Source organism: Lytechinus variegatus, chromosome 14, assembly GCF_018143015.1.
Source record: "Lytechinus variegatus isolate NC3 chromosome 14, Lvar_3.0, whole genome shotgun sequence".
NCBI classification, from domain to species: Eukaryota; Metazoa; Echinodermata; class Echinoidea; order Temnopleuroida; family Toxopneustidae; genus Lytechinus; species Lytechinus variegatus.
The window spans coordinates 16,102,131-16,114,264 of record NC_054753.1 but is presented as its reverse complement, the minus strand read 5'-3'; the positions used below and the strand labels follow the sequence as shown (position 1 = coordinate 16,114,264).

Here is a 12,134-nt window from a genome sequence, read left to right as displayed (position 1 = left end):
CTGTAAACCAGAAAATAAAAAAATTCTGGTTTGTATGCTTATTGCCCATACCACCATGCAAACATTCAAACATCATCTAATATATGTTGTACACGGTACAATATGGCATCATGTGGATTCATTCTTCTTTTTATTTTTTTTTTTGGGGGGGTTGTGTGTTTGTTTGTATTATTAATTCACAATGAATATCACATGAATTAACAAGTTACTATTTTCAGACCTTCATCTTTATTCCACACTGCCAGCAGCCTGAAAACAAATGCTCCGCACACAGCCCCAAAGAAACCTCTCCAGTAGTTCCGCACGGCGAAATAGACGGATGTTACCTCTATACTGAAAAGGACGCCCCCTATAGGTGCCGCAAAGTTACACGAAACACCCACAGCACAGGCTGCAGCAAGCATCTCACAATTTCTGGATTCATTCTGTTTGTACAGTTAATATAAAAATACCAGGTGTGATTTCATTAAGATGACATAGAAACCAAGGGATGGTTCAAATACATCTAGGAAATTAGTCAAAAATCTGTATTTTTATCCTACTGATGATGATGTAGGCCTCTTAGATCAAATATTTATTTTCTTTATTTAAAACAATATTCAACCTGCACTACTGAAATTAATTCATAACTCTTAATTGATTGGATTCTGAATCGAAAACAGTTATATACGTGATGATTTAAATACATGTACCAACTACATTACTGATATTCATTTTCAGAAACAGAACTAACATTTCATAACAACACAAAAGGACAAATGATATATATAATTTTCTATCATATTTGATACTGAAGGCAGGAACATTTTTTTTTCAATTGAATGATTGGAAAATAAAGAATGGAGTGTCACAAAGCCAGGACCCTCTTTCACAAAAGTTGTAATTAAGGATAGGTGGCGTGGAATGACCAGCCAATCAAATCCATGGATTTTATTGTTACTAGGGGTTTTCGTCGTTGAATAAACTATAAAGAAATTTTCATGAATCTGAGCCCAGGGGGGTGTTTCAAAAAGATTTAAGTACGACTTTAATAGAGTCGCACTTAAATGCCTTGTTGCGTGCGTTATAAAAGGCATAGCGGCACTGGTCAGATCATGCGAAGAGGACGCGCACTACTGCGTATTGATCAATTAGATTGCATGTTGCATTTCAAATACACATACGCGTAGGCATTTAAGTGAGATGTAAGTCATACTTAAATCTTTGTGAAACACCCCCCAGAAGTACATGGGCCAGGGTAATATAACATTCCAAAGGGAAATAGAATGTACCATTGCCCTTTTGTTTGTGAAATAAACATACCTCATAGATTCCCTTGAATGAGACGATCAGTTTACTGAGCATGGTAGACACAATACTAGCAATGTGAACAAACGGACCCTGTAGGTATGTAGAAAGGATACACAATAGAAAGAATGTTTACACTGCTAGTTTACTTTTTTATCTGGCATACACATACAGTAATGTACATTACAAATGACATGAAAATAGACATTTTTGCAACTATAATGATAGAACATGCACAATGTCACCCTAACATTGTAAATGTATAAAATGAACATGTATTTGAAGCTTGTAATATTTCTTGTACAGACATTTTTAATTTCACCAAATATGCAGGGATTGTATTTCAATGCTATGTGAATCAATAACACAGTAGGCTTATAGTTTAATAATAGGATCCTTCCAGGGGTAATACTAATAAAGTGCAGTTCTGTTACGTTTACACTATATTATGGTAAAATGATTTTACCCAATAGAGTAAAACAATGTTATATACTTTTATTTGAGAGTAGTATCCCATAATTTTTTTTTTCAAAAGTTGGACTTTATTAATCAAAAATACAAAATTTAATACTCAGAATTTTAAAAGCCACACAAACTTTCAACAGCTTTAAAAACTTAAGTGCCTGTCATACATTCTTGTGTTGAGTGGGTATTAGTACTTTTAGTTTATATACTACTGATCAATGTTGACAAGTTACATATTATTAAAAAATATTCCAGGTTAAGGACTGCTTTTTCAATTTCAAACAGTCTAATATCCTAACAAGTGGAATGCCTCTGGCCGTCTCACCTGCATCACGCGGTTCAATATAGCAGCAGTGCTGACTTTGAATACTACTCTAACTCGCACAAGATGTTCAGTGATACATGGTTACTCTTATGTCCACTTTTTATGAACTAGACCAATAAACTTACAGAGATATGATGGTTATTCAACAAAAAACCCAACATGGCCAAAGTTCATTGACCTTACATGACCTTTGACCTTGATCGTGTGACCTGAAACTCGCACAGGATGTTCAGTGATACTTGATTACTCTTATGTACAAGTTTCATGAATCAGATCCATAAACTTTCAAAGTTATGATGGTAATTCAACAGATACACCCAATTCGGCCAAAGTTCATTGACCTTTGACCTTGGTCATGTGACCTGAAACGCGCACAGGATGTTCAGTGATACTTAATTACTCTAATGTCCAAGTTTAATGAACTAGACCAATAAACTTTCAAAGTTATGATGGTAATTCAACAGATACCCCCGATTCGGCCAAAGTTCATTGACCCTAAATGACCTTTGACCTTAATCATGAGACCTGAAACTTGCACAAAATGTTCAGCGATGCTTGATTACTATTATGTCCAAGTTTCATGAATCAGATCCATAAACTTTCAAAGTTATAATGGGAATTCAACAGATATCCCCAATTCGGCCAAAGTTCATTGACCCTAAATGACCTTTGACCTTGGTCATGTGACGTGAAACTCATGCAGGATGTTCAGTGATACTTTATTAACCTTATGTCCAAGTTTCATGAACTAGGTCCATATATTTTCTAAGTTATGATGACATTTCAAAAACTTAACCTCAGGTTAAGATTTCGATGTTGATTCCTCCAACATGGTCTAAGTTCATTGACCCTAAATGACCTTTGACCTTGGTCATGTGACATGAAACTCTAATAGGATGTTCAGTAATACTTGATTAACCTTATGGCCAAGTTTTATTAACTAGGTCCATATACTTTCTAAGTTATGACGTCATTTCATAAAACTTAACCTCAGGTTAAGATTTGATGTTGACGCCGCCGCCGCCGTCGGAAAAGCGGCGCCTATAGTCTCACTTTGCTTCGCAGGTGAGACAAAAATTCATATAGATTATGTTAAAAGTGTATTTTGAATTTGAGTGATGACTGATGATTCATAAAGCTGGATAGACCTAGACCTTGCAAAACTGCACATGACCTTACAATTCGTGACTGAAATTACCTCAGAATTTCTACATACCTCTTTTCCCAGGGGCATGCCACTGCCCACTGCCGTGGCAAGACCAACTACTTTAGATAGGAATGCACGGAACGAGAGATATTCCTCCAGGACGACACCCCTTAAAATGGTCTTCATTTCGGGAATACCAGAACCTAAATGGATACAAAATGGGAAAAATTTGATAAGATCTTATAACTGTTGTTTAGATAAGAATCTAAATCTATTTACAGCATTAAAAAGGGAAATCTTCCTCAATAGCAAATTAAAAACCTATAATTTGCAAAATCAGAAAAATTGAATTTGAGAACAGATGCAAAATGATAAATAGAAAATGATCACCTGTTGAGAACATATTTTTTTTTAATATTAAACTGCATTCAATCAAATCTACAAAGGTTATCTTAAAAAGCTTTGTTAGGTTCGTATCATGTGATTGTTACATTAATTTGCTTTTAATAGCTTTTGATAGACTATTGTTCTTTCAATATTTAACAATCATATTTATTGTATGATAATTCTTCTAGTTGCCAAATTTATGAAATCAATAAAAACAAAATGAAAAGTACAAATTTCATTACCATGAACAAACCATTTTGTGATACATCTGTTCACAAACAATAACACTTCTTTTCATTGCTGCAACAAGTTATCCAGCATCAAAAGAAAATCCTTTCCCAGGACTTGCTGATATATATAGCAACAAAATAAGTGTGCAAACTGGATTACAAGCTCTGCTGTTTATAATAACGGGGCCATTTCACAAAGCTGTTCGTATTCGTAAGTTATAAGAACAATTGGTGATCATTTCTAGTGGTACATGTACATAATATTTACCATTAAATATTTATTGGTGATTATTTAGCACGTAAGAAAGGTTCACCGGTCATTCTCAAAGTCGCTCTTAACTTACGAACAGCTTTTGAAACACCCATCTGGTACATAGACTAATTTCTGTACTCAGTACCAGGTAAAGAAATACATAATCTTGAACAGCTGTTATTTACTGAACAGGTTGCCATTCCAAGGAGCTCGTCAGTAGTGACAAAAATTGTCATTCTCAGATAGTTATCATGAAGACAGTTAAAGACCAGCGAGCCTTCCCAGCCAATCCAAAACAAGAATTTCACAACAGTTGTTTCGAGCTGACAAGTCCGTCAGTGCTGACAACTTTAATGACACACATCTCAATTGTCTTTTGAACATTTATTTTTCTGTTAGTTTGGTTAATACTTAATAAAGAACACCACAGAATTGCTAGAAGATTAAAAAAGAAAAACATACAGTGGTGCTCAAAATTATAATAGTGAACCACACCAGAAAATTAACATGAACATACTTAAAGCATTCAAGTTCTACCATGTTTTGATATCTAAATGTGAAGTCAGGTGATAAAATATTACATTCAATAGTTTGTTTCTCTGGGTTTGCGGACCATGGTGGTGCTGTTGTCTACATTCAACACTCGGCATGAAGGAGTGCATTTGATGGTGAGGTTCACTAACTTTTGAGCACAACGCCAAATAAAGTTTGGTCTTACCTATAGCATGAGGGGACACCAGATGGACGAATCCAGCAGAGAAAACGATGAGGATGACGGGGAAGCCAACCCAAGCCAGGTACTGAAGAAATGCATTCCCTTCGATCATGTAGAAGAGATGAACTTGAGCTGAAAGGATTGGAAAAAAATTGAGAAATTTACCTTTTGACAAAGACTGTATAAGTCACCTGATCAACATCTATATCAAATATTATTTTGTTTGTTGGAAATTAGAAAAAATGAAAAATGAAACTAAAATTAGAACTTTCCTACTTCCATCTTGCTCCCCCCCCCTTCCCTTCCCAAAAGTAAAAGAAAAAAACCCTCTTTTTCCTAATATTGAAAATAATATCAATGAATAAAATAATACAATTAAATCAATAAATTAATAAGAATTATTGAATAAAGAAATTTGAAAATGATATTGAAAAAAATTGTATAAAAAAAAGAGAAACTACGGACTGTACCTGACAAATGATTACAATAATTGGCTTTCCATAATCATTCAATTTCCATAGTCATTTCATCTTAACTTCTATGATTTTACATAATATTAGATAGCCAAGACAGATAGCCAAGCGCGATTGGTCCATAACCCGTCACGTGATATAATCGAAATCAATGTATTTTCCCAGCCGGTCCACCTTCGATGAATATATTGACCAACCGGTCCATGAATATATTTTTCTACGTGTATGGCGCCCTCTTGTGGATTAGATGTTCCCATGCATTATCGGCCTGCCTTGGGTCCTGGACCTGGACTGGGCTCGAACTTAGATTTAGATCTAGGGCTAGGCCTAAACAAAGTTGATTTGAATAGAAAAGGGTCATTCACTGCGTTAGACTAACGTTACTTAGATATCTATAGATCAAGATCTAACGTTAGATCTATACCAGTTCAATCAATCACTGTGAATATCATAAACATGCTGCACGCATCGTTAAGCCTGACTTTATCTTCATCTTTAGAGGCTATCTAATATATCAGATATTGACTGATGGGATGTGTAAAAAAAACATTCTTTGGACCACCTAAAGGATTGATATTTTCCCTCGTGATCATATTTTCCCTCAGCGCTGCGCGCTTCGGGAAAATATAACCCCTCGGGAAAATACAAATCCGGCGGTCCAAAGAATGTTTATATTACACACCCCATTAGTCAATATCTGTATAATATGCCCCAATCCCCACTACTTTTCTCTCTCCCGTTTTAATAAAAATTCAGAGTTAAAAATTACCTGTTTGAAACTTCTGAATGGTGTAGTCCAGCGCGAAGGAGAGCAATGCCATGATGACTCCAAGCAATGCCAGGAATATCCAATCTTCTCCTATCTTTGAGAATACCCAGTTTCTGAACTGTATTAAAGATGCTGTTGTAATAGAGTGAGGGGAAGACAGTTAATAGTAGGTTCAAATGTATAAGTGGAAGACTTTCTATCAGATACAACACTCCTGGCCATCCACGATTATCATGCCAGCTTGCAATAACTATATAGGTTTAGTATAATTTATGTAGCATTGTATTATTTTTAGAAAAACACTAGCCTTATAGCCTACAACAAAAGTAACAATGTATGCAAATACATCAGAAATACTGAAGGCAGGAGAAAATGTTGGAGGAGGAAGTGATCACCTTGAGCAATACACTCATCAACTAAAATAACAAACTGGAATAAAAGTTCTGTCATAAGAACTCCTATGTAATGTACCTTAGAAAAATAAGTGGCAGGCAAAAAAACATAGGCATACATATATGTAAAAATGCAAATAAAGACATGAATGCATAATACATCCTGTTGTCTATTATCTTAAAGGTCCCCCCTTCAATTTAATTGAAATTTGGGCATGATTATAATTTGAAACAATATTATAATCTCTACAATTATTCTAGCAATGTGCATGATTAGAATTTGAAACAATATTATAATCTTTACAATTATTCTAGCAATGTGCACACCCCCCCCCCCCATCCTACCACCCCTTCAAGGTGGAATTCCTATTTTCTGACCTTACATGTATTGAGTCTAAGTACTGTCCTTGTCGCGATCAATCTGCTGCTAAAAAATAGCAACCTGTATGATCTTATTGGGAAAAAAACCTAAAAACTTTCAAATTTACATTGGTTTGACTTTTGAGCTGGAACAAAAGAATTTGAGATAAGGGTTTGCAGAACTTCAAAAGTCTTCGATCAAATACATTTCTAAAATTTGTCTGTTTTTACTAACACTATTATGACGTCTCTTCTAATTTTTTCGGATTTTCAATAGTCACCTTTACATCTGAGGCATCGACTCTCCGTGGTATAGCGAAGGAATTCATCTTCAACTTTTCTCTGTCTCTCTTTCTCCTCTCGTAACTTTGCTGCTTTGGCCTTTGCAAACTGACCTAAGTCACGCGAATATTGGCCATGCATCTACAGGGTAATATAATGGAAAAAGTTAAGAGGTAGAATACCATTAAAAGATCAATGCTGCGCAGCATTTGTATGTAACAATATATCTCTTTACAAATTTATCATCAACATCATCATCATCAGAACCCCATCATTATCATAATCAATTATCATATAAATATCATCATCATCTACTCTTCATTATTATCTGTATCATCATCACCATCTTCAACATCATCAATTCATAAATTCATCATTCTCATCACCAGCGCCATCATCATCATTACCACCATCACCATCATCATCACTGTTATCATCATCATAATCATCAACATTATCATATTCACTCTTCATAATCATTTTCAACATCATCATCATGATTCATGACCATTATCAGTAGAGGCGCACGGCCAATATGGGAGACTCTCTCCAATAGTGGAGACAATCTACCATATTGGAGACAATCTCCCATATTGGAGACTTGCTTTGCAAAAGAACAAAAGAAACACCAACAAAAGCATAATTTTTTCCACCCAAAATTTTATATCACTGAGGTCAGAAGCCCATTTGTTTTGTGTGTGGATGACAACAAAAATCCTTATCAAAACAAAAGTAGACGGTGAATTTTTGAAGTAGACGGTGAAAAGGGGTAATTTTACATGAGAAATCTGCCTATCACATTTTTATTTGCCAAGGTAATAATCTTGCAGCAAATGTAAACAAAGGAAATTGGTCTCCCAAACTGGAGACTGTCTCTGAAATTGGGTACCCAAATTATTTACAAAATTCTCTGATATTGGAGATAATCTCTCTCTTGGGAGTTTCCCATATTGGCCAGCACCTCAACAATAAACCATTTGCTCAAATGTGTCATTCATCCTTTTTTTGCCTTATTTAAATCAAAATTTAGGTAAAGATGATTTTTTTTCTATTTTTAATGATCAACCTGGGCTGGCATGTCTTCGTTTGATGTCTGAATGAAAAGGGGATTCCTTAAAAAAAATAAGTTCTAGAAACAGAAAATAAAACATTCAACAGAGAGCTAGAAATGGAATGATGTTATTCTTATTTTTTAATTTTATGTTGGATGTTATTTCTACTAGATCTAGATGGATGCCTGATGTTTTCTCCTCAGGCTCAGCTTAGCCTGAGCCTGAGCTTGATCATCAATTCATCAATTCACCCCCCCCCCCCCCCTTTCGATTGTTTGAATCTTATTGTTCTGTGTGTAGATCTATATTAAGTCCAAATTTGCATCTCCCAAATAATTCAACCATGGGAGAGGAAAAGATTAAGAGAAAACCTATAAAAATCATACCAAACAGTTTGAGTTTTCATCAATTTTCGCCGTCTCGCGCTTGTTTACCTTGCTAATACATGTGCCCACGTATTAAACTACGTGTCAGGTTTTCAATAATTCTCAAATATGAATCAGGAAGCAAATCAATTTCTCCTCTAAAACAACGTCATTGCACACCAAATCTCTCCCTAAAACATATATTCATGTTCTCGTTATAAGTGACAACCTATTCTTCTAACAATTTATTGAAAAAATCTCAAAAATCTATGAAATAATGCTCACCAAAGTTTGCTCATATTCCATCTGTCGTTTATCCGGTTGGAGCGCCATCTTGAATTTTAAAAGGTCTTGTTGATCTTTTGCCATCTCGGCGCAAATAGATTGACGTGCAAGACGACTCGCTGCCATCGTAGCCTGCACCTGTTTTGGACGGATCCAATGAAGGAAAACTGGGAAGATGATTTCACAATTAGAAATTGCATCAATTTTTTTATCTTTTCATTTAGTATGAAGTAACTTTTAATTTCATATTGTAAACTAATTCTTTTGGGAACCCTGGCATATCCATTGGACCCGGGCATTGGACAAATCTTCGAACGATATTGGGACATTACCCCATTACTCGCGCTAAAAGGGGCGTTACCTCAAACTTTCACCACAAGCGACGATCGTATTTTTTCATCAATTTGATAGATTATGAACAGCTCATATCGTGAAGAGTGGTGGTAGAGATGATGAAGAAGATGATGGTAATGATGATGATGATGATGATGCGGATGATGATGATGCGGATGATGATGCGGATGATGATGATGCGGATAATGATGATGATGCGGATAATGATGATGATGAAGATGATGATGATGATGATGATGATGATGAAGATGATGATGAAGATGATGATGAAGATGATGATGATGATGATGATGATGATGCGGATGATGATGATGCGGATGATGATGATGCGGATGATGATGATGCGGATAATGATGATGATGATGAAGATGATGCGGATGAAGATGATGCGGATGATGATGATGCGGATAATGATGAAGATGATGATGTGGATGATGAGATGATGATGATGAGGATAATGATGATGATGATGGTGGTGGTGGTGGTCAGGGCCGCGGAACGGTTTTCAAAGTGGAGGGAGGGGGGCTGACCATGCAAAAAATCACAATCATGTGGTCATTTTAAGTTTTTGTACACAGTTTTCGGAAAAAAAGTGAGGAAAATATAGGGCATATGAATATACAAGACTGGTGTGGCAGATGGGGAAAGGGGCGTGGCGGGGAGAAGAGATTGACCCGGTGGGAGAAGAAGGTAGAGCAGTGAGATGTTTTGTTTTACCGGTCCACTTTGTTGAACCGTGATAATCCCCCCACCCCCTCCCCTTATAGAGGCTTACGACTTGCACTCAAACGTAAGCTTTAAACTGCATCATTTACTCGCTGCCTGATAATTTTTCAAATCGTCAAACAATCTATGAAAAAAATACTATACCCTCATGAATTATATGCTAATTACTATAATGTAATTATGTAACACTATTATTATCATTCTTGTTGATTATTAAGCGTCCATTTCAAAGACAAAAATATTTTTCTTACCTCAATCGAACAAATCGCCAGTTGATAGAGAAGTGGAAGAAAATGTCCTCAAATATACAATTCAATATGACCGTCGTTCGTACAAAGAATCCAAGCAAATGACTTAATTTCGCCAGAATTACAAATGAAATGTAATACACTCAATTCAATGGTTTGGTCGCATCAATATGTAAATTCATAATTTATTTCGAACCATGGCTGCCAATTGCATTTAGCGTCGCGCACATCACGTCATTGATGTCAAATTAACAATAATTGAATTATTACTATTCGAAGCGCGGAAATGTATGGCCTGACAGTTACAGGCTGTCACCCGAACACTTCACGAACTGTCATTGGGACCACCAATGTTCAATGCGGGGTTCAAAGACGCATTTCACACCCACAAACTAAATGGGAAGCAAGTCTTTCGAGTTTATCGTTTCTTTAATGAAAAAACATCCCTATTGTCATGATATTTCAATATCGCTATTATTGCAATGTTTGAAATTATACAGCGTTCTATCAATATCAACATTTAAGGTCTGGATATTTTCAATGCACTTGCGGATCCAGGGGGTGGCACATCCCCCCTTCAGAGTCATAATAAAAAATGTTTAATTTAGATTTTGTAGTTCTAAGACAAATGCGCCCCCCCCCCCTCCCTTTTGAAAATGAGGAACCTTTTCCTTTTTTTTGCTTGTCAATTTTTCCTCGGGAAAATGTCCCCCCCCCCTTTGGAAAATCCTGGATCCGCCACTATTTCAATGTATATCTAAGTCATTCACCCCCCCCCCCCCCTAAAAAAGGGGATCATAAATGCAGCGTATCTTACACGATAAGCTATAGGCATATAGATATGATAAAAAAAATATATGGATTATATTAACCAACAACAGAGGCTCTTGTGGTCTAGTGGTACTAACTCTCGCCTTTCAAAAAGAGGGTCGTGGGTTCGAATCCCATATAGCCACGATGTTTTCCTTCAGCAAGAAGTTTATCCACACTGTGCTGCACTCGACCCAGGTGAGGTGAATGGGTACCCGACAGGAGCATCCTTGCATGCACTGAGCGCCGGTGATGGTAGCTCGAGCTAAAGCCGGGTAATAATAGCAGCGCTTTTGTATCCTCAGGAAAAAAAAACGCTTTATAAATCCAGCTATTATTACTATTATTATTTTTTCATTTTTTCTATGGGTTAAAAAACAGTTTTTAAAATTGAAAACAAAAAAGTTTTAAAAATGATGTGCATCCGGGAGCGAATATCTATCATTGAGATTTTAATCACTTTTATTTCTTAAATGTGAATTGGCCGTGTCATCCTCACTGTGATGTCTAGACGGTATGCCTTATCTCATGGTAATGACAATGTTCAGTCTTGCTGTGAACAAATATTAGATTATCTGGACAGTGCAACCTTAAAGGACACGAGGACTGGATTTAAATAGGCCTATTACAGCTCAGGTACGGATCCAGGGGACGAGCGGCAGTGGCGTATAATCAGACAAAAAATTGAAGGGATCAGACATGGCGTAGGCCTATGCGGCAAAAAAGTTTCTTAGCAGTTTCGAGCAAGCGAAGCGAGTAAGCAAAAACAATTGACCTTTCTCAATACAGCAATCTAATTTTGTGATAGATTTTGACAAATTACTAAAACAAATGATATTTTAACCCTTTTCCTTTGCTTTTCTCACTTTCTTCTTTTTCTTTTTGGTCGAAAAAATTAGGAAGTCCATTGGCCCCAAGCCACCCCGTCAATCTGTACGCCAGTGGCGAGCGGGCCTTGACCCCCCCCCCCCCCTATTCGGCGATTTGCCCTCATTCTCTTTTATTCTTGACCTTTTTTTTCAAGTTGCCTCCTCGTAAATTCTGGATCCCCCGCTACCCCCGTGTCCCTGCATTGTGTCAGCATGTTGATCATGTAGTTTGAATTTCAGCTCACTAAAATGAATTATGTTGTACTTTATGAAATGTGGAAATAATGAAAAAAATATAAATAAGATAAATTGAAATTGCATGCTCAATTTTGTTATACAC

The 12,134-nt window shown here is 36.3% G+C and overlaps 1 protein-coding gene across 12 annotated transcripts in view; it reads right to left on the bottom strand.

The window, feature by feature from the left end:
• LOC121427156 (chloride channel protein 2-like) overlaps positions 1 to 8,954 on the bottom strand; it is a 42,842-nt gene extending 33,888 nt beyond the window's left edge. For all 12 annotated transcript variants that reach the window (XM_041623413.1, XM_041623406.1, XM_041623407.1 and 9 more), the window contains exons 1-7: positions 8,788 to 8,954; positions 7,085 to 7,226; positions 6,052 to 6,183; positions 4,813 to 4,941; positions 3,294 to 3,427; positions 1,303 to 1,380; positions 221 to 425 (exon numbers count right to left, since the gene is read on the bottom strand). In XM_041623413.1, coding sequence (XP_041479347.1) covers positions 221 to 425; positions 1,303 to 1,380; positions 3,294 to 3,427; positions 4,813 to 4,941; positions 6,052 to 6,183; positions 7,085 to 7,226; positions 8,788 to 8,913 — 946 coding nt within the window. In that variant the 5' untranslated portion in view covers positions 8,914 to 8,954. The remainder of the gene's footprint in view (positions 1 to 220; positions 426 to 1,302; positions 1,381 to 3,293; positions 3,428 to 4,812; positions 4,942 to 6,051; positions 6,184 to 7,084; positions 7,227 to 8,787) is intronic.
• Positions 8,955 to 12,134: the final 3,180 nt, after the last annotated feature.